Source organism: Polistes fuscatus, unplaced genomic scaffold, assembly GCF_010416935.1.
Source record: "Polistes fuscatus isolate 324 unplaced genomic scaffold, CU_Pfus_HIC Scaffold19, whole genome shotgun sequence".
NCBI classification, from domain to species: Eukaryota; Metazoa; Arthropoda; class Insecta; order Hymenoptera; family Vespidae; genus Polistes; species Polistes fuscatus.
The window spans coordinates 3,243,675-3,267,387 of NW_025113095.1; the positions used below are offsets into that span (position 1 = coordinate 3,243,675).

The window sequence follows — 23,713 nt, forward strand, 5'->3', positions numbered from 1 at the left end:
ATTTGTTTAAAACGTCTAACAATGCTGGTTCTGGATTTGAAAGTGACGAAAGGGCCATTGCTAAGGGCACCGCACGTCTTGCTTGTGTCGGACCATATCGTCCTACCTGTTTACAAAATTATCATTTATAGTTTGTTTGTTTGTTTTATTTATTTATTGTTTAAATTTACCTGTCCAAAGATTCGTGAATTTTCTTTGCCTTCACCGAGTCCAACAACTCCTACACCGAGCGACGCTATTGCTTGTGACATCCTAATTTCTCTATTTTTATTATTAATTTGAGTTTGTTAATGTATTTATTAATAGTGTATAATAACTGATTCTAATATGGAATAATATCAGATCGTAAAACAATTTGATTACTATTGCCCGAATTTAATGCTGTTGTCTTCCAAATTAGTTGCAGTTAACTTAATGAAATATTTCTACCTCGAATCAGGTGTCTTGTTCTTTGCTTGAGTATCATCAGCCGATTGATTGGTAAACCCCGTACGTTTACCATGATCGCAACAACTGACGACTGGAGTCGTAATTGGTGTACCATAAATACTGTCCTTCCCGTTATTGGGTTCTGAACAAATCCTTAAAAGTTCTTGGACGATTAGAACGTCGCCAGTTCCAGCGTACGCGCAAATCTGAATTAATCGAAACGTTTTTTTCCTTTTTTTCTTTTTTTTTTTTTTTTCGAATAAAATGTAAAAACAAATAAATAAATTTTCATTAAACCTGTAACATTGTTTGACAAGCAAGCCTGTACGGTTCCGGTAAAACTTCTAATGCAGCTGACGGTGTATCAATAATGTCGCGACAACCCATGTAAAGTAGTCCCAAGGCTAACGATAAAAACCTGTTTAAAAGATTCCTGTTTACGTGTGCTTATCGTTATTGAAATTAATTGAAAACTATTCATTTTTTTCTTCTTCTTTTTCTTTTCTTTTTTTTTTTTTTTTATAAATGAACGTTATACAATGTATAACCTGTAATGTGTATTGGCTAGTTCTTCTAATGTAAGTTCTAATAATTTCTGCAATATGACAGATGAAATATTAGAATTGGCAGTACCAACGTAAACCAAAGCTAAACCAATAGCCGACAATCCAACAATTTCCATCGTACCTACAAATCAATTATAAATTAATCAATTATTCTCAAAATATACCAAATTCGATTAATTACCAAACCAACAAAAAAATGTTACTTCGTTTATCGTTCAATGCAGATATGAACAATTCCCCAAGAACGGGTCGTTGCGATCCGGCATAAGCCAAACTTAATCCTAAAATTGCACCAATTCGTAAAGTTAGATTGTCAGAGAGAACATAATCGCTCAACAATGCTAAAGCCGGATCGCATTCATTTTTAACTCCACAGTTTACCAATCCGATTGCCAATAGGGCACCTGATTTAATGTAATCGTCATTGGTATAAAGGTATCTAATTCAAATAATATATTTTTCATTTTCTATTCAGATTAAATTATAACTTAGAATATAATACATGTTATCGTCCAAATGTGAGAAATCCGAAATTATAAACAATGCCAAAAAAAAAAAACTGAAGTGTAAGAAATGTATTCATATTTCCCACATTTCTCAGATATTACTTAGAATGACAAATGAGAAACCGGTAAAGTAAGAAAACAGATATGAAACATTTTGTTTTAAACCTAGTTATCTTCCATTATGATAAAGAACAAAAAATACAGATTTTCTATGATAATTTCTATGAATATCGGTCTTAATGTAATAATCTTCTACTACGTTAAATAACAGTGGGCCCTACATAAAACATTTACTCGTTTTTGTGTGTTTGTGTGTGTGTTGAGGTTAGGGTGTGTATTCTTCTCTACATTGCCTAAATAGCATTTGGTATTCTATAGAATATCTAAGTATTATGTACAATGCCTAGGAAAAGTCCGTAATTCTTCTATTTCCTGCATTGCCTAAAAACACCTGGCATTGTTCATAATTTCAGCATTTCCCACTTGGACTATAACAAATATATTCAAATTTACTTGTCGATTGGTACTAATCCACCATCCACATCCCAAAGGTGTATTAATCCTAAGGATGCTGTTGCCGATAACATAGCATGACCCTAAAACATTGAATATTCATGAACATAACCAATTGATCATCCATATCAAGGATTAGCTAGCAACCGAAGGATTAAATTGACAATTTAGGTTGACGTTAATTTACCTTATTTTTGTATACCCAACAATCTTTGGTATTTGACATAAGTTTGTCTTCCCCAAATCCGGCATGGACAAATGCAGTAACGAAGCTTGCAGCTAAATTAGATCTGACAGAATCGTAATCGATATTTCGTCTCGTTCCAGTTTCCAACCACGTTTTATAAATATCTTCCGGAAGTTTAGGTTCCAATATATCCAATTCTCTCGCTAATATTTGAAAGTGACCATTTACGTGTCCGTTGCTTAAAATATTTTCGATTTCATCCGCATCGTCGCCTTGATATTTATTTATTATTAAATGATTCTTAATTGGAAATCAAATTTAATTGTAAGATTGATGAGATAATCGAATGGATAACAGTTTATTATGATAATTCATTGGAATTATTTCTACCTGTTGTCTTGCAATCAAGAATGCTAATTGTTTTCGTATCAAAGGATCAGGACACGCGGTGAGACACTTGAATACTAATTCCGGATTGGCCAATTGTATTGCAATTAACATTGCTTTGCTATAATCACCGAATCTTATATACTGATAGTATACGAATTCTAGTATCTGTTGTTTTTCCATTTCTTCGCTAAATTCAATATTAAATTAATGAAAGAAATCACGAACATTTTGTTCGATAAAGTATTCAATCGATTGATATCGATTAATTTAAAACACATATGTCTAACGAATTCAAAATATTCTAAATGAAATATACACCAAATAGTAAAATAAATATTATGTATTAAAAATATGTCAAACAAATGTTAAAGAATTTTGATTGAATTTTGAATGAGAAGAATTATCAACTAACCTGTAAGCAGCGCAACTGGTTAAATAATGGCAAACTCTTAAAAAATTATTACAATCCAAATAATCTTGTAAAAAATGAATTTGATCAATTTCCAAACACAAGTCACAGGCTTGTATCTCGGCGTTGTGTTTCATATTAAATTTAACGATACTTTCTATCAACGGTGTTAATCGTGATCTATGAGAAATTCTTTATTATCCAATCGTTTAACAAACAACAAACAAAATATAATATCTTGTAATTATTTGTATTTAATTGAATTTCTAAAAACCTGATATTATGTTCGTCCTTGATCGGTGCACTTGTCCATTCATCAACTATCTCAGTTTCCAATTGTCTGACATATTCGTGACCCCATTCACCGGGATTTTGAACAAACCCTTTCAAACAAAATTCCAAACATTCTCTCTTACCGATCGTCGATGAAGTTTCGGCAATAACCAATACGCTCAAAATTTCAGCCAACAATTTTTTAACGTCCTTCCCCTTAATCCTATTATAAACTTCTTTCAATCGTGGATAATAATCTCGTAAATATTTCAATGGTTTCGGTACGGAGGTCATTGATGTGGTCGACGTTTGTATTAAAATTCTAAGATGAGTCAATGCACGTATCATAGCATTCTCATCTTTACCCTTTTTTCAAATGAAAAAAAAAACAGAAAATTATTATTATTATTAACGAATGATGATGGTTCGTCGTTAAAAACGTGATTAAAGTGAATAATATGAAATTGTTTTACCATCAACACGTCAACCAGTTGCAACAAATCTTCTTGTAACCTCTTATCTTCGTCATTCTAATATATAAACAAATTTTTCATTGAAATCAAATGAAAAAGAAAGAAAACAAAAAATAATAATAATAATTTGTACGAGTAATAAATTGGAAACAAATTAATTCGTTAATCGAACAGATTATTTGTTTTTTTCTTTGTTTTTTTTTTACCATTTCATCTTTCTTATCCTTGCGAGAGGTAGCCATTTTGATATTGACTTTGATATTGAATGCAAAATCACAATCGTAATGGCGTGTAATAAATCAAATTTTAATTCAAACAAGTGTCTCGTTTGATTTGTTTTTTCTTCTTCTTGTTCTTCTTCTTTGCTTTTTTTTTTCTATTAACGTTTGTTTTTCTCGATGGTCGTTACGTTGGCGGAGAAAATTTGTCTTCTTCCTATTTCTTTTTATTTCTTTTCTGTTTCTTTTTTTTTTCTCAAAGGAACAAGGACAAATCGGTAATAAAATATATATATAAATTATATATAATAATAATATAATAATATAATATAAATAATAATAAAAAATATTACATATTTTTAAAATTATTAATTTATTCAATATTTCCAATAAAAGAGAGATATGTATATACAATGATGTGCAGAATTTTTGTTTTTTGTTAAGAATACATTTTACGTATATATAATAACATTTGTATAGTTATATTTGTTATCAAATAATATTTACAATTACGAGATATGAAATATGATATATTTTATTTAATCGTGGTTTGTTCCACGCTTACTCTCGCACTCAATCACATTCATTAAAATCAAATAATTTATCATCGAACCATTTTTCCATATAATTTCATTAAAAACAAATCATGGTTTCTCAAAGTGTTGAATGAACTCTCGACCCCGTACGGGGATCGTTGGGGTTGGTTGAGCAATTTAATTTAAACGTCGTAAAAATTGATCACAATTTAATGACAATTTTATTACAATAAAAAAGAAACTGGTTAATAAAAAAAAACAAAATCCCCCATGATTGAAGAATTGAGTTTGAGAAACCCTGGCTCTCACTCGAACGATTGTTAAATCAAATGAAAAAAAATCTGATTTAATTATCAACGTTTCGTTGCGTTCATTCATTAATTGCATTTTAATTGAATCTATCATTTCATCGATTAAAACGCATTATCTCTCATTGATTGTTCTATGCTGTATAATATAATATTATATATATATAAAATTTATTTATTTATTTATTTATTTATTTATTTATTTTACTTTCATTTATATACTTATTTAATAATTTTTACAAAATATCTACGCGCGAAAACATGATTCTTTTTTTTTTTTCTTTTCGTTTTTATTTTTTTGTGTTTTTTTTTTTCTGCTCACGCGTTTCCATTCGCGATGATAATTTTTTTTTTTTCGTTTTGTTTGTGTTTCATTTTATCACGCGTGTCAACGATTTTGATAAAAAAAAACGCGATTTATTTGGAAAAAGAAAAATAAAAAAAAAAAAGGAGAAGAAGAAATAAGATAAACAAAACCGAAATACGCGATGTAAAACAAGGAAAAGCACAAAACAGCGACCAGCGCGTTGATTGGAGGGGGAAACAAATAAGAAAAAAAAAATCTAAAATACCAGAATCCATCCTCCTCGTCGCGATTGATTTACATTTTCTTTCTTTTTTTTTTTTTCTTTTTTTTTTTTTTTACGATCTTTATTTTTTCCTCCTGCTTTCATTTTTATTTCGAATACTTATATATTTTTTTTTTTTTCTTATTCCGTCGTGCATCATAAAAAAATGTTTCTTCGAGAAGGAAAAACAATGTTCGTCTCGGACGATTTTTTAATGATGATCGCAATTCAACGAGTTTTGCGATTACCGCGTGCTTTTATTCTTTTTTTTTTTTTTTTCTTTTTTTTTTTTTTTTTTTTCGTTTCCATTTTTTTTTTTATTCTTTCCATTCTGTCTCGCGTTGTGCGCAATTATTATTAACTAGGAATAATCGACAACTCGAGAAGAATGTATTCGTAAAAAGTATAATAATTATTAATTAGCGGAAATTTGAATTGCGATGACTAATATACAGAAAATTCAAAGATGATAGCGAGGATTTATGAGTTCAATACAACGCAAGATTAAAATCTTTGGTAATTGCTTCAATATTCGCGTTCTCTCTCTTTCTCACTCACTCACACACGCACGCGCACGCACACGCACGCACTTTTTCTACGAGCAATGAATATTATATTTTCTAGTCGTAAGAAGAAAAAGAACGAAAAAAAATTAAAAATATTACGCGAAACACTTTGGAATACTATTTTTATTACTGTGCAACGGAAAAAAATAAAAAAAAAAAAAAAGAAAAAAGAAAAAATTCATCCATTTATCAAATAAAGTAATTTTCCTTCGTTTTCGTTTCCGTATTCGTTTCGTTGCACATTTTCTTTTCCTTTCCATTCCTTTTCTCATTGTTTATCGTAAATTTCTTCTTATCTCTCGCGTTTGGTTTTCTTTTTCTTTTATTTTTTTTTTTTTTTTTTCATAGATAAAATGTTTGAAACGAATAGTAACGAAAAGAAGTAGAAGAAAAAAAAAGTGATAACAAAAGTAATAACGCGAAAAAAAAAGATAAAAAGGAAGGCAGAAAACAACAAATCATTTTCTGTTTCTTCTTCTTCTTTAAAAAAAAAAAAAAAAAAAAAAACGAATAAAATAAAATCCGGATACAGTGCTGCGCATTTAATTTGGATTTTTTTTTTTTCGTTTCTTTCTTTTCTTTCTTTTTTTGTTTTCTTTTCTTTTTATCCACGTAGGAAGTGTAACGCGAAATATACGGGAATGTTTTTTAACCTTGAACGATAGCCATGCTCAACAACGTAAACGACGTTTTACGAGTTTACCTTTTATAACGATTATTTCTTCTTGTTAAATCGTATTAGTATGCGTGTATGCAAGCAAGTTAAAACGGGAGGAATCATATATTCATTCTTTGTAATAAAAAAAAAAAACACATTTTTTTTTTTTAACAAGAACGGCAGCAATTGTAGTATAAATTAATTATTTCGTTTCTAAAAGATCTCTCAAAACGATTAGGTTTTTTTTCAGATTTTCACGCGCTAAAGATTCTTCGCTTGTTTGCTTACTGATTTTTTTTTTCTTTGTTTTTTTTTTCTTTTCCTGTATTCGTTTTATTGTTGTTGTATTTTTCTTATTCTTTTTATATTCTAAAATTAATAAAAAATAATTTTATCTTCCTTTCTTTTTCTTTTTCTTTTTCTTTTCTTTTTTTTTTGGTTCTCTCTCATTTGTCGGGAAAATAAAATCTTATGATGATAATAAAAACGTTAATAACTGTAATAACGATATAAAAGTCGAGGTTATGTATATATGATAAAATAAAAATACTTGATCGGAGGATAATATTAAATATAAATGACGAAAAATTTGATAGTGGCCGATCAAAACGTGTCGGGGGAGAAGAAAATTATTTTATTCCACCCGGAACAAATTTCTTTTTCATTTTCTTCCCTTTCCTTTGTTCCAACGGTGTAAACAAGAGAAAACAAAACAACAAAAAAACAAGACAAAAATTACGACGAAAAATTCATCGATCCACGTTACTTATTTTATACCGAAAGAAAAAGTAATAAGAAAAAGAAAAAAGAACAAAAAAAAGAAAAAAAAAAAAAAAGAACAAAACAAAAAGAAAACAAGACAATTAAATTGACTAGGTTTGAGGAATCGCGAACGTAATAAACGGCAGTTTGAATATTTCTGCATCGGATGTGTCAAATCTACGACAATCTTTTCAACGTGTTGTCATTTAAATCATCATCATCATCATCATCATTATCACGAACAAAGTCGATTTAGATTTGTATCAAAAAAAAAAAAGAAACATCGATTACGAGGTAAAAAAAAAGCTAAAAAAACAAAAGAACATTCGCGACGCGTCGTTAGAAAATACATTTAAAAAAATATCTCGTTCGCGTTATGCAAGAAGTAATAATAATAATAATAATAATATATAATAATAATAATAATAATAATAATAAAGGAAAAAAAGAAATAAAAGCGCATAAACTAACTTCATTGACATTTGTATCGAAGTTGAACGAGTTTAGTAGCAGCATTTGTAGTAATAGTGATAGCGGTATTAATAATAATAACAATAATAATAACAACAATATTAATCGATCGTGAACTTCAGTCCGGTTTTCCAGTTCGACCTACATTCATGGTTCGATCAATGCAAAAGAAGGAACTTGCATAGACACCCACCTTACACGTAAATCGTTTAAATTCCGAACCCGAAAAAAAAATTGAAAAAAAAATTGAAAAGAAAATTGAAACACAAACACACACACACACGCGCGCACGCACATTAATCTATTATTTAAAATAACAAATTACACCGTACACGATTTGATAATAATAATTTTGAGAAAAACAAGAAGAACGTAAAGAAAAGGAAAGAAAAGATAAAAATGCTCGCGCACGCACACGCAAACTAATAAAAAAAAAACACTATTATTCCGTACGTCATATCATTTAAAATTAGACAATTTCCCAAAGAAAAGTCCATAATATAATAATAATAATAATAATAATTAATCAACGAGATAAAATAATATTATTGAAAACGAGAAGGAATAACGGTTTGTTTTTTTTTTCTTTCTTCTTTTTCCCAATTCTGTACACATTTACGATTAAGGATATATACGCTTTTGAGCGAATTATTTTCTTTTAAAATCATTGTTTTGTTCTTATAATTGACGACACGTTCGATCGGTATAAATATATAATATAATAATAGATTTGTTTAAAAAAAAAACTAAGAAGAGAAAGGAAGAGTCAATTAATTAAAATAAAATGTTAAAACTAAAAAGAGGTACGCGATTTTAGTATAATAATAATAATAATAATAATAGCACGTAACGCAAATCCTTATTATATAATAATAAAATGACGATCTTATTGTTAATGATAAAGGTATGTGTATTTCCCGTTTGGGAATGATCGAAACAAATGAGACGACCTTGACGTCTCTAGGACGTCTAACGTCTGAGAAAACAACGATAGGGTTGCGTCAAACCTTCCATCGAATTCTCGACCTTTTCCTAACCCCAGGCCCTTCCCCCCTTCCGCCCAACCATCCAATACTGATAAAAATAAAGCATATCATCTTGACTCGTTTTGGGGTTCGCTATTATTTTTCCGATATGAGAAGACCACTGGAACGATCGACGACAACAACAAATATCGTCGAATCGAATTTTTCTAATCGTGGCCCCAGGGTCGAAGTAGGACAATCTCAAAATCCTAGATACGAATCATCTCTATCATAATATATATATTTTTTGTGCTTTAAATGGACCCGTAATGGTATTTCAAAGGATAATGAACGTCCTTGACAAAACGAACCAACTCCGACCCCGATTCATGATCTCATTGTTTGCTCGGCAATTCGTAATTGGAGAATTCGGGTTTTATCGGTTTGATGCCGCTCAATTCGTCCTGAATTTCCTTCAAAGATTTACCTTTGGTTTCGGGTAATAGGAATATCGTGAATAGGACACTCAATAAACAGAACGCACCGAACATCCAATAGGTCGTGTGATTTCCAAATGCTTGGGTAATGTCGCTGGCAAATTTCGTTATGAAGAATGCCAATAACCAACACATCGATACGGTTATACCGGAAGCTTTTGATTTAACATCCGGCGCAAACATCTCACCCATAACTGCCCACGGTAATGGTCCCCAACCGATGCAATACGTTGTGATGAATATTACCAAGGATATAACGGGTAGCATTGCTATCGAATCGACCATTTCCTCGTCTTCGTATTTTTGTAGATAAAAGTAAAGACCCAATGCACCCTGTAACAAAAGTTATTGGTCTGTTACTCTCATAGTCTGTTAATAGCTAACTGAAATCACTCCTGTGCAACATCACCAAGCACATTACGCCAACATACCAATAATAATAATAATTACAAATAGAGTAGTTAACACGCGGTTTTTAATTCTTATTCGATTGAATCATCGTTACAACACGTGTTCTCGAGTATGCGTGCTCATCGATCGAAGATATATATATGCAAACATAATTATTCTACGATATGCAGCAAAATTGTAACCTTGAATAAGGATAAAACAATTATTACTGTACGTTGCACTCATAATGAATAATTCATTCATTTTAAAATAATCATTTTTAAATTAGATGTATGAAAAAAAAATATTCGTGATTCGCGGTAATACCAATGGGAATAATAATTGGCGGGCTCCCTTGAATACTCCTTTTCAAATAGAAGGTCACGTGAACTACTCTTCTACCTACTATAATGCTATACGCGTTCCGAGATCTTAACAAGATTGGCCATGAATTCGAGTAAGAAACTCACGGAATGCGTTTAATTGAAACGTTTTAGTACTTAGCTTCTTCCCGTACAATTTGTTTCTTTTTTTTTGTTCTTCGATCTTTTTTCTTTACCTTTGGGAATAACCCGTGCACGCATCGTTCTTACATCCGTTTTGACGATAATTTCAAGATCGAAGAATAAAATAAAATACAACAAAATATCGATAATTCAATTGTTTACGATGTATTAACGTAAATGTTAGTAAAAATTAGTGCGAAATGAATTTGCGTTGAAAAATAATTACTTACCAAAGTAACAATTTCACCGATACCGGAAGTTATGAGAAGTAATTTCCTTCCGAGTCTGTCAACGATGAAAGGCGTGACAAAGGATGCGGCAATTTGTACAGCACCGACAATAATCGTAGCAACATCTGGATCCAATGAGCTTTTAGCGGCATCAAATATGTCACCCATGTAAAATAGGACAACGTTTATACCGGTCAATTGTTGAAAGGATGCCAATAGTACCGTGAATATAAGTGCTTTGAAATTTGCTTTTACTGTAAAAAGGTCAGAAAATTTCGTCTGCGTTTGTATCGATTCTTCGTAGGCAGCCTGAAACAATATAATACAATAACAATTATTATTATAATATATAACAATAAATAATACGAAAGATTTATATTAATCAATGATAATAATTGCGAAACAACTTTTGTACGGGGGGGGGCCCTGTAACACTTGTAATAATTACCCATTAATCGATATGTTAAAATTTCGTTTATATGTTAATTCATTTTACTCGTTGCCTATAAATAAAATATGCGTAAGAGAAGATTCAATAGAGAAGCAAGCGTGTTACGATGTATGAATCGATTATTATCAGATCGATAAAGAGGGCCTTTAACTCCTCTGAAGTGCACGAGGTCAATCGTCTGACTTATAATGCACACGACTCGACGATTGTTTTCTAACACGTGACTGAAATAACCGTTCCAATTTTTCTATAAACACGTTATGATATAAAATTAACACTTGTACAATATAAATATTCTAATTGACACTAAAGTTCGCGACGATTTACAAATTTCTCTATATTCGATATATATATTTTTATATTATATAGATATATTATTAGGTAGCGGGTAGATACTCAACTATGAACCCGATAGTTGAAAGATCTACTTCAGGGACGCGTCCCTGCCTTACGCGAGCCTTGGTTTATCACCCAAGACCATACGGGTGAAACCATTGTCCTATCCCTGATTCTCCTTTCAAACCCACAAATTCTCCTTTCTTAAAATATCCTATAATTTTATACTCGCCAACCGTATGGGCCAGCGTGGCGAGTTATGGTCAAAAAACCCTTAACATGCGTTAATGGAAGCCTATGCTCAATATTGGGCGCAAACGGGCTAAAGAAGAAGAAGATACAGATATATTAGATATAGTGACGCAATTTGAAGAACTTTCCTAATAAATTTGAGCTTCAGCTGTTTAACAAAAAATCGAAAAAGGACTGGGGGGATTCGAACCCAGGATCTTTCGCATACCGAAAGAACGCTCTACCACTTGCGCCACGAGAAGCTGTTATATTTTAGATATATATATATATATATTAGATATATAATTATTTATTATATTTATTTTATTATTATTATTATTATTATATATATATATAAATTTTTCTATTTTTTTATAATAAATATTTATTTTTTAATTATTATATAGTAATAATTTTATTAGAAATTCGATTCGATGATTTGTTGTCGTCAATCGTTCCAGTGGTGTCTTATATGATATATATATATAATTTAATAATATATTATATAGGAGTTCGATGATTCGCTAACACAAATACACACACTAGTTAAGATCAAAGAACGACCTTTACTAAGGCCTCGTTAAATGAACGTGACCAGACAAGTGATATTAAACTGGTAAGATTTATTCCACGAGAATACGAGCACGTGATACGTATGTATAATAACTATCGCGTAAATATTTATCGATTAATATAACATCGATAAATATTAATTTACGATTAAAATAGAAAGACCCAAAAAAAAAAAGAAAATAATTCTTATTATTGGATTTTGATGATTTTTACCTGCATATCATCTGCCACACTTTGTACAGCAGATTCACTCGTGCTTCGTAATCTGACCAATGCGGCAACAGCTTCGTCCCTTTTACCTCTGGATATCAAATAATAGGGTGATTCTGGCATCATCATGAAGACAACGAAAAATACAACTGGTAAACAGGCACATAGGATCCAGAATACCACGTAAGATACAAACGGACCGATTACGTATGAGTAAAACAATCCAAAAGTGATGAACAATTGTAGAAAAGATCCCAATGCTCCTCTAATTGACGTCTACAAAAATATGTGATATGTTATTTGAAATTTGATCAAGTCATTGATTGCTTTTACGTTTTAATTATATTTAATTTACTTGCGGTGATGCAATTAAAAAGAAAAAAAACAAAAAGAAAAGAAAAAATCATTCGTTCAACGTTGGTGTCGCGTAACAGAGAATTAAAAATGAGCAAACTCATACCTCGACACACAGGTTTCGTGAAAACTAATATATACGTTGCGATGCATGAATAGAAATATGATCTAACGTGTACTTTAATTAGTATAGTGATTTCGTTTGGAAGATGATTATTTTCCTTACCTCTGCGATCTCTCCCACGTACATAGGCACGACCGTAAATGCGAAGGACAAGGCAATACCAAATATAAATCGAGCTATGTACAGTTGAACAACAGTGGCTGCCGTAGCTATCAGTACCCAACCAATAGTAAAAGGTACAATGCAAAATAGTAGACTGTACTTTCGGCCAAATCTGACAAATCATATTGTAATTAGGGTTATGAACTTTAACATTAACTAAACAAAAATTATTTATAATTTTCAGTAATTTTCAGTAATTTTCAGTAGATATTATAATGCATATTTTAATTAGAATTATGAACTTCAATGTTAACGAAATAAATATTTAAAAATAACAGTGAAATGATATGCCACTATAGTCATTTTCAGTGGATATTATAGTTGATATTTTAATTAGAATTATAAACTTCAACGTTAACGAAATAAATAATAAAAAAGAACCGTAAAATGAAACGCAACTATAGTAATTTTCAGTAGATATTATAGTTGATATTTTAATTAAAATTATGAACTTCAACGTTAACGAAATAAATATAAAAAAATAACAATGAAATGAAATGCCACTATAGTAATTTTCAGTAGATATTTTAGTGGATATTTTAATTAAAATTATAAACTTCAACGTTAACGAAATAAATAATAAAAAAGAACCGTAAAATGAAACGCAACTATAGTAATTTTCAGTAGATATTTAGTGGATATTTTAATTAAAATTATAAACTTCAACGTTAACGAAATAAATAATAAAAAAGAACCGTAAAATGAAACGCAACTATAATAATTTTCAGTAGATATTATAGTTGATATTTTAATTAAAATTATAAACTTCAACGTTAACGAAATAAATATTTAAAAAAGAACCGTAAAATGAAACGCAACTATAGTGGTTTTCAACGAAAATCATATTTTTGATTTAGATCTCGTTGAATTTGATTTGTTAATAAAAATATTTGTTCTTTTTTCGTAATTTAATTTAATTTATGCGCACGCGTAATGGCATATCATCGCAGCTAGAGGGTTTAATTAATACAAAATGAAATAATTGATACCTTTCAGCGGCATATCCTGCTAAGAAACTTCCAACTGCAGCACCGAGAGCAACCAACGATCCTACCCACGATCCCTCATTTTCCGTAATTGGACGATCCAAAGGTGTATTTTCTCCTTTTTTGAGTCTTCCCAATATTGGGCTGGTCCAGCCCAACATTGCACCTGTCGCCATTATGCTTAAATTCGCTGAAAAAAATTGGTCAAATCAAATTTAAGTCAAGGATACATTTCATTTTAATTCTATTATATATTTTATTATTTAAATTATTTAAATTATTTATATTATTTATTAATATAATTCAATTATTATATTATTATTATTATTATTTATTATACATATTATTTATTAATATACAGAACTAAATTATTTTATATTATTTTATCTATTACAACAACAACAAAAAAGAAATTAAATTAAAATACATTTCAAATGTGTTTTCAAAAATAGAAAACAGGGACGAATATGTATTAGCTAATTTTCCATAAAGATAATTAAACGTTGCTGATAGAACAACAAAATAAACTATAAGTTTTACTCTTTCAAAATTATTTGTAATCTCTCTCTCTCTCTCTCTCACACACACAGTAATTTGTCGCTGGCAGCCATCGGAGGCGTTTTCTGCGATAAAATCTGTCGTTAAATTAGCACGGGCTTTTGCATAATCGCTTATTTCACTTGAAATTGCTTTTGGTTTTATTAAGGATTGACTGCATGTAACCTGCGTTCTTCAAACGCTTCGCTTTATCGAAGTAAGAAAGAAAGAAAGAAAGAAAGAAAAAGAAAAAAATAAATAAATAAAACGTCGATCCAAGTATGTCAGGAATGATCGATTTTATATAATGTTGCGGTCACTGGTGAAGCAAATTGAAAAAGGGGGAGTCTGGGGAGTCTGGGGAGTCATTGGAGTCAGAGTAGGGGGAGGGGAAGGGGGAACTCGAAGACAAGACAAGCGTTAGAAAGAAAAAAATCGAATAAAAAAGGTAAAAAAATCATAGGAAAAGAAAAAAAAAAATAAAAAAGAAAAAGTCGGTAAGATAATGAAAAGTACTTGTAAGAGAGTGGCAAGATTTTTCCATTTGTGGTGGGGGTGTCGGTTAGAACTGTGATAAACGATCGTAACCGGCATCTAACACGCGCGATAATCTTCGACGAATGGTTTTTCGTTCTCGTATCGATTGTCGCGATTGTCGAGTTTGTGTATGTGTTTTTATTTTTCTTTTACTTTTTTATTTACATCAATTTTTTTTCTCCTTTTTTCTGTTTTCTTTGATTTTTTTTTTCTTCTTTTTTTTTTTGCATCGCAATGCAGCAGCATGCGTATCACAATCACGGCAATGTAATAACATTATCATCATCATCATCATCATCATCATCATCATCATCATCATTTAACATTGTAGATGTTATGCAACTCGACCGAGCCTTCGAGGTATGTCGAATCATTCAAACGCAAAGAGAATTACGCAACGATTACCCAAAGAAAACGGACGTGAATTCGATTTTTTTTTTTTCCTTTTTTTACATTGACACGCGAAATGTCAATCGAACGACGAAGACATAGGCCAACAACGACACAACAATAATTACGACGAAAAATATATTTTTCGTCGCCCAATAGGGCACGAAATTCGCGAATTCGCGTTCGATTAAAATCTGAGAAATTTGACAGGGGGTTTGTGGGGATTGTGGGGGTGCAGAAGGAAACGTAAAATAGAAAAAAGAAAAAGGGGAAAATATTTTCTATGCTTCTTCGAAAATTCCTCTTTTTTTCTTTTCTTTTCTTCTTCTTCTTTTTTTTCGGTGATTTTTATTTAAAGAACAAACATTTAGTCCCCGGAATATTTTTCTTAAACATTCCATTTTTTCTTTTTTCTTTTCTTTTCGATTGGATTGTTGTCTTTTCTTTCCGATAAGAATTTTCCATGGTCTCGACATGTGAAGGTTAAATTAAGCGTGCCGCCCCGTAAAAAAAAAAAAGTTCGTTATTCGATATATTTTTTTTATTATTCATTTGTTATTACTTTGTAGTTGCAATGCGAATCGAAGAAATTCGTAAGAATAAATAATTGGGAAAGATTTAGATAAGAAAAACGAAAAAGAAGAAGCAGAAGAAGCAAAAGCAGAAGAAGAAGAAGAAGAAAGGTTAAAAAAATTAAATAATAATTATAATAAAATGTAATATTAATAATGATTAATAACTTGAAATAATTTCTCGAATCAGACGAGGGGTCAGACAAACGGCCAAGGAAATGAACCTCGTTCTGTCGTACGATATTTCGATTAAGCGTTTTCCCAACAGATAGGAAATTTCCTATTAATCGATAAAAGACGTTCATATTGAACTTGAATAGAATTCGACGTATAGTATCGATTATCGAATTTTTGTAAATTCGTTTGATAACACGTTTGTTTAAAACAGGCTTGCAAATTACGCGAGATTGTATTTGAAAATATCGGAGGAAATTGGTGGGCGTGTACGATAAACGTCACGAATTTTTCTTATCGTTGTTCTAAATTTCTTTTTCTGTCAATTTTTTTTTTCCTTTCTCGTAAGATGAAAGGTCAAAGTCCAGTTAAGAATTTTTTTTTTACGATTCGACAGACGCAAATATTATTTTTAATAGAGACGTATTATAAATATATGTAATATATATATTAATATTAATATAGTATTAATAATAATATATAATTAAATTAAATTAATAATATATAATTATTAAATTAATAATATATAATTAAATTAAATTAATAAAATATTAATTATTAATATTATTATTTAATATATATATATAATAATAAATAATAATTAATTAATCTATATTAATAATTAGAATTTTTAAATATATATTTTTCGCTATTAAATGCCAACTCAAAGTTTATGACGTCAAATCGTATTGTGATTAAATAAAATCAAATCAAATATATATATATATATATATAAATCGAATTATTACTCACGTTCAAAGATCTCTAATCGCACTTGAGTTAACAACGTGATCAATGCGATCAATTTTATCGGTTAACAGAAGTTTCTTAAAGGTTTTACCTTGAGTTTAGATTTAATTACATTTGATAGGTCGTTATCATGAGACACGTTAGCTACTTAAGATGCTGGATTTACCTTTAATGATTTTTCTCATTGACTTTTCTAAAATAGGGAAAATACTCTTGGGGTTATTTGATATTTCATTTGTTTGATTGTTTGACGTTTGTCGTCGACCTTCCAATAATTTCTTTTCTTTATAATCCTTAACAAATAAAAAAAGAAATCAAGAAAAAGGAATTTAATTTCTATTGTTCTACAATTTGTTTTTTGTAATTTGATTAGATTTGTCTAGAAAATTCGAAGAAAAATTTGATATATTTTTTAAAAAAATCTTTCGCACGTCTCTCCATTTTTTAATTTAATTTTATATTTTTATCGAATATTAAAAAATATATTCGATTTTATATATATATATATATAAATTAAATACATCGAAGAAATCATTCTAATCGCTTTTTTTTTATGAGTCTAAAATAAAATAGACAAGAAAAATATCAAACAAATAATAAATTTCTCGTAATTTGATAAACGACGACGTGTGTATTACTATTTCGTAATATTTCCTTTACAAAATATGACGTTAATAGTGTTTACATATATGTACGATAACTTGTAATTAAATATATAAAAATGAGAAATGTGTACGTAGAGAAAAGAAAAATAATATTTGTTAGAGCGTAGTAGGTGATTATGTTCGTCATAGTTGTTCTTATCGTTTACGATGCAATTCATATTTACGTATATGCATATTGTTTTTATTTTTTAACTATAAACATATTCCTTACGTATGCAGACAACACGTGTCCACGTTATTTAATAAATATAAGTATAACATTTAATTATTATTAATTATTATTTAATTTTTTTTAATTTATTATTATTATTATTTAATTATTTATTAATTTAATAAGTATAAAAGTAGCACGCAATTAATTTCGTTTCGTATCAAAAGATTTTGGGTTTTTACGTAATTTTCATCGGTGATTCTTTTTTATTTGTATTTATTATTATTAATCATATTATCAGATTTTTTTTTGGTATTTTCGATCGTAAAATGATCGCCGATTTATCGATAATATTTGTGTGTCCAAATTTTGAAGATTATTTAATCATTATAGAACAAAATGTGTTGCTTGAATTCCAAAGTTGTTTCGTGTCGATTTAAGAAACAAAAAAAATTATTCGTTTGACATTTTACGACAAACACCTTTCCTATTGTACATTTTTGATCATTTTTTTATTTCATCGAAAATATTGTTTTTTTTTCTGTCATCTTGAATAAAAACTTAATTAAGCTTATTAACATACGTGCATACACCCAAGCACACACACACTTAGATGAACACATGTTCGTAAGATAAAAAAAAAATAAAAAAGGAAACAAAAGCCATTGAATGAAAAGTAAAATAATTAAAAAAAAAGGAAAAAAATACAGAAGCCGTTGAAATAAGAAATAAAATAATTAAAAAAAAAAAATAATAACAAAGGGGAAATACGTGTGAGACGTCATTGATTGGAAAATTACACGAGGAAAAAGAAGAGAAAAAAAAGTGAAGAAATAAAAATCACTCGAAAAGATTTCAAAATTCTCGAAAATTAATAATTGAAAGACGAAAAAACAAATTTTTGTTTTTTTTTTTTTCGACCTAAACGAGAATGAAGAAATCAAATTATTGGAATTAAAATAAACAACGAAATAATTGGAACGAATTGATGCACAAATATTTAAAAACAATTTAGTATCCGGTTTTAACGATTGAAATTTAAGTATCAACTTGTAAGAGATGTAAGATCTTTCAATAAAGCCGAACTACTTCCTCATTATCTGTGTTAAAACCATTATAGTAATCTCCGACGGTGAGAAAATCAAACATGCGAGTTACTAAATAATACAATTTTCAATTCTCGTTATTGCTATTCTCACAATTATTTTTCAATTTTCAATTCTACTGTTGCTAATATTTCAAACTAATTGATCATTCGAAAGAACTTAGAAATGAACTTTCTTGGAAAAAGAAAAATAACCAAATTATTAACATAAATATTAAGTGTCGCAATTAAGTGTTGCAATTAATTGACATCAAATTCGTTGCATTAAAATTGGCATCCTGTTTTTTTTCATCGAAGAATTATTTCACTTCAAACAATTGTCTGAAAGATTGACGCAAGTCATCGAATATAATCAAAATTATTTCGAAGAATAATTTCATTATTTTATACGCAAATATTGAATTTGTTGTAACAAATAATGCATCGAATTAATTGCTATCACCTAACATTAGAATAATTTCTAATTCATTTGTTTTCGTCTAATTGTAAGACACATTTTATTGTTGTTTTATTATCCTCTATAAATTAGTTTTTTTGTTGTTGTTGTTTTCATTGATTAAGAAAAATACGAGAGACGGATTAGGAGAGTAAATAATAATAATAATAATAAGTAATAATATAATAAATATAAAATAAAAAAATTAATAATATAAAAAATAATAAATATAAGTAATAATAATAATAATAAGCGAGTAAATAAATAATAATAATAATAAATAATTCGATGATTAAATGATCGAATTAATATATAGAACGTATATAAATAGAAATTAAACGCGTTAGCACGTATTATTGTACTTAAGAGTGCAAGTGGATGGATAGATATTTCAAAATAGGATATAAAAAAAGGATTAATTATTTTTATAGTCAGCAATTAGGCGAGACGTAAATTCGATAGATGACACGTAGACGAATAAAGGTATATAATGATTTTAAATATAGTAACCAAAATCAAGTTATGTGGCACATGACAACGAAAGGATCGCATAACATTATTGAACTTTAACATATTCGAGTCTTCTGAAGCACGTGCGTGGGGATCCGATACGTCATTTAACAATTTTTATTTGCATACTTCTTAACTTAACTCTACGTTCTCAACGTTATCTTTTTTTTTTATGTTAAAAAATTTAATTTATCTTAAGAAGTTGTGAAGTTGTTGTATTTTCAATTTTTTCTGACATCATAGTTCAGTTCTAAATAAAATATACGATTAATATTTTGCGTATCGGTTTTTTTAATATATATAAAATAATAATATTTAAAATAAAATATATATAATATTTAAATAAATAGTAATATTTTAATAAATAAATAATATTTAAAATAAATAGTAAAAATTATATAAAAATATGTATATTATAATGTAATTTTATAATTTATATTAATTTTATTTTAATTAATTTTAATTAATTTTATAATTTAATTATTATATATATTTTATATTGAAAATAAATGAAAAATAATTATTTGATAATAGGAATATTAAATTCGAACGAATGAGATATTTGAAAGAAAATTTTCGTCACAATAATTGCATCACAGCCTAATTGCATTTCACGGAATTGTGAATTGGGTTTGTTAAATAAGAAATAAAAATTGATTTGTGAAATTAATTGTCATTTGAACGGGATAGAATAATTGATCGTAGTATGTATATGAAAAAAAAAAAATAGATTAGTGAAATTTAAAATACACACCCCCTGTGACGTTTTTATACGTAAGCTTTCGGTCACGTGGGTTGCATCTATTCGAGGACGTCGGCATCGAGTTCGAAGTTCGATCAGAATGTTGCGCTTGTTTTAAATGCACGCGAATGCGCACGTGCGTTTCTAATTTATTTCATTAATTTCTTTCTCTCTCTCTCTCTCTTTTTATTTATCTTTTTTTTTTCTTCTTTTTCTTTTCTCATTTATTTAATTATTCATTTGCGAATTTTATATTCATTTGTGTAGATTTATTTTAATATTTAATTTAATTTCATATTAAATTTATAATTTAATTTTCATTTATTTATTATTTATTTATTTATTTATTTATTTATTTATTTATTTATTTATCTATGTTACCGGTTGGAAGCAACTATTATTATTATTATTATTATTATTATTATGATTTAACATGACATGCATAAATAGTTCACTGCGCTCAGTAATTAACAAATTGTTCCAACTAACGTCCTGTTATTATTACAATTATTACATCGAAAACGTAATTAAGTACCTGAAAGTGATTAGACAATTTTTTTTTACAATAATTGATGCCAAGAAAATAATAGTTTACAACTTTATTAACGAAAACACAAAAAAAAAAGAAAAGAAAAGAAACCATAGAAAGAATAAAATTTTATTACAAGATTTTTTCTATTTTTTCTTTTTTTCTTCAAATAATTGTCTCACAACGAGTCAATTTAAAAAACCAAATAAATTCCTAGAATTTTTGTCGAATCCATTCATCGTGCCGGGAATATAATTTTCATTTATATTAATTAAATAGAGAAAATATTAAATTCGTTTGTGAATAATTTACGTATTTATAAAAGGAACGTTTGCGTTAATTCAAACGTGTAAACTTTACAATTAAACGAATTCCATTTCAACATTAAATTCAAATGATCCAAACAACAATAGTAAGCAACGATTCGTATTCGATTAGACACAAAGAGACACAAAGAAAATATCTAATACAATTTGAAACTCGTGTAGGTGTGTATGCGTGTATGTATCAGTGTATATATGTGTCAGGACGTGATACATGGTTTATTGCTTATGTGTTATCGAACAAAGTTTATTTTCGTCTCATTTGTATCACGCAAATCCGAACCCTTTCACACACAAACACAGACACACACATACACAAATTCTTATTTTATTTAATAATTATATTATATTTTTATTTCATTATCAATTAGATCTTTTTTTAATCCCATAAACGTATCCCATTATAACGCGTTCGCAACACATCATTTTGTTCATTTTGTTCATTTGAAAATGAAACAATTCTTATAAAGTTTCTCTTTTCGTCAATAATTCTTTATTTTATTCTATCAATTATTTCCATTTAAAAATATTCGATCAATCGATTGGTTCTTTTTTTTCTTTTTGTTTTTTTTTTTAAACGAAACAAGAATTAAAGATTATTAACACGAAAGATGTATTATATATAATTTTGTATTTAACATAATAACATAATAACATAATAACTGGATATTACTGTATCTAAAATTTTAACGTTCACGATCAAATTTGTTAACGTTAAAAATTATATAACACTTATAGAAAATATATGTTTCAAAATTCGTTTTTATCCAATACAAAAATTCTAAGTAATTTTTCAAATAAATTCCTACAGTTCCAGCATCGTTGGTTAAGGTTTTGTTTTTTTATATAAGAAAATAAAAATAAATTGTAAATATTCACGCAACCCTACTAAATTTACTTTCAAACGTGACGATCAAACAACGCGTAACAATACGTTCTAATTAAAAAAATTCGATATAATTTATATAAAAAAGATAAAGTAATCCAAAAAAAAAAAGAAAGAAACACAAATGAAAGATACAAATCTTGCGAATGAAAGCGTTTACAAACATTGCAATTATTTCACAAGTATAATACAAATCTTTCTTAATATATATTATAAATAATTGTATTATTATAGTATTTATATAATATAATAGAATAGAAGAAATCATAATAAATATAATATACAATATTATTATATATTAATATTATAATTATTATTATATTTATTATAATTATTATTATTATGTTATATTAATATTATATTATATATTATTATATATATAATTTAATATAAAAATAAATAAATATATTAAATATTAAAAAAAAACAAAATAAAAAAAAGTAAAAATGACTGACCTGCAGCAGCTGCAACGTATTGCAACAAGGTAGATCCTTTCTCAGCCATTTCGGTGACACTGCACTTGCCCTTAACGTTTCCAAACGTGGCTGATAATTTGCACTCTTCTTCTTTCTTATTAATATTTTCAACGAATGTTTCTTTATCAAGATTATTTGTTGTTGTTGTTGTTGTTGTTATTATTGTATCTGTGGTGGTGGTTGTGGTGGTTGGTTCGTACACTGCCGAAGAGGAACTCACTGGTACAGGGCTGTAAGCATACTCTTTATATGACCGCCCCTCTATTTCCTCCTGCCGATGGGTGGGGGCCATTTTCTCTCTCTCTCTCTCTCCCTCTTTTCCTCTTTTCCTCTTTTCCTTCCTTCTTCTCTCTCTCTCTCTCTCTGTCTGTCTTGGTTTCTGTTTCTGTTTCTGTCTCTGTCTTTCAGTTATTCTTCTTCCACTGGTTAAACGTAATTCTCCGATTCCGATGGATGCAACGACACCGTAGAAACGAACGATAAACCTCGACCCTGAAAATAAATAATTATTATGTTAGATCATGTTATACTATAATGTCAGGGTCATTTTTACGCTAGCATTAATATGATTTGACTTTTACGATAAATTGAGAGAGAGAGAGAGATAGTCTACCTGTTTGGATTGATCATAAAATTATTCAGATTTCTAATTTGTTTGTTGTTTATCGTAGTAGAAATAATAATTGTAAGGATTTTGTGTTTGATTTGAATTTGAATTATGAAATATTCTTTAGATTTTCGATATTTTGTATATACGGTGTTATGGTATTTGTCTTTGGGTGTGTTCGTAAATTAATTTTAAGATATTTTATTTAATATTTTAATTATTACTATATTTTTATTTAATATTTTAATATTTTAATTTAATATTTATTTTAATATGTAATTATTAAATGTATTAATGTAATAATAATTAAATGTATTAATTAAATTAAATTAAACTAATTATTAAATGTATTAATATGTAATTATTAAATCTTTTATTATTATTGGTTTTTCATTAAATTAAATATTATTTGAGAAGTTTTTCATTTGTCTGTTTATATGTGTTTATGAATGTGAATGGATGATTTTTTTTTTT

General features: G+C 28.3%; 2 protein-coding genes across 2 annotated transcripts in view; both read right to left on the minus strand.

The window, feature by feature from the left end:
• The window catches only part of LOC122515907 (26S proteasome non-ATPase regulatory subunit 2-like), a 16,603-nt gene extending 12,615 nt beyond the window's left edge, over positions 1 to 3,988 (minus strand). Inside the window, exons 1-13 of the mRNA XM_043633403.1 lie at positions 3,953 to 3,988; positions 3,747 to 3,803; positions 3,275 to 3,639; positions 3,004 to 3,180; positions 2,592 to 2,778; positions 2,202 to 2,501; positions 2,015 to 2,097; positions 1,199 to 1,434; positions 978 to 1,116; positions 727 to 847; positions 430 to 635; positions 171 to 261; positions 14 to 106 (exon numbers count right to left, since the gene is read on the minus strand). Of these exons, the coding sequence (XP_043489338.1) occupies positions 14 to 106; positions 171 to 261; positions 430 to 635; positions 727 to 847; positions 978 to 1,116; positions 1,199 to 1,434; positions 2,015 to 2,097; positions 2,202 to 2,501; positions 2,592 to 2,778; positions 3,004 to 3,180; positions 3,275 to 3,639; positions 3,747 to 3,803; positions 3,953 to 3,988 (2,091 nt within the window). The remainder of the gene's footprint in view (positions 1 to 13; positions 107 to 170; positions 262 to 429; positions 636 to 726; positions 848 to 977; positions 1,117 to 1,198; positions 1,435 to 2,014; positions 2,098 to 2,201; positions 2,502 to 2,591; positions 2,779 to 3,003; positions 3,181 to 3,274; positions 3,640 to 3,746; positions 3,804 to 3,952) is intronic.
• Positions 3,989 to 8,707: 4,719 nt separating this feature from the next.
• Positions 8,708 to 22,939, minus strand: LOC122515684 (facilitated trehalose transporter Tret1-2 homolog). Its single transcript, XM_043633086.1, has 6 exons — positions 22,612 to 22,939; positions 13,853 to 14,039; positions 12,804 to 12,975; positions 12,227 to 12,499; positions 10,423 to 10,731; positions 8,708 to 9,629 (listed from the first exon to the last, which is right to left on the minus strand). Exons 1-6 carry the CDS (start codon positions 22,922 to 22,924, stop codon positions 9,195 to 9,197), a joined length of 1,689 nt encoding a protein of 562 aa, XP_043489021.1. The 5' UTR covers positions 22,925 to 22,939; the 3' UTR covers positions 8,708 to 9,194.
• Positions 22,940 to 23,713: the final 774 nt, after the last annotated feature.

Coding starts and splice junctions, on each gene's coding strand:
- LOC122515684 (XM_043633086.1), bottom strand. CDS start 22,924: ATGGCCCCCACCCATCGGCAGGAGGAAATAGAGGGGCGGTCATATAAA. Junction 12,976..13,852: donor GCAGGATATGCCGCTGAAAG/GTATCAATTATT, acceptor ATGATTTGTCAG/ATTTGGCCGAAAGTACAGTC. Junction 10,732..12,226: donor GTGTGGCAGATGATATGCAG/GTAAAAATCATC, acceptor ATATTGTTTCAG/GCTGCCTACGAAGAATCGAT.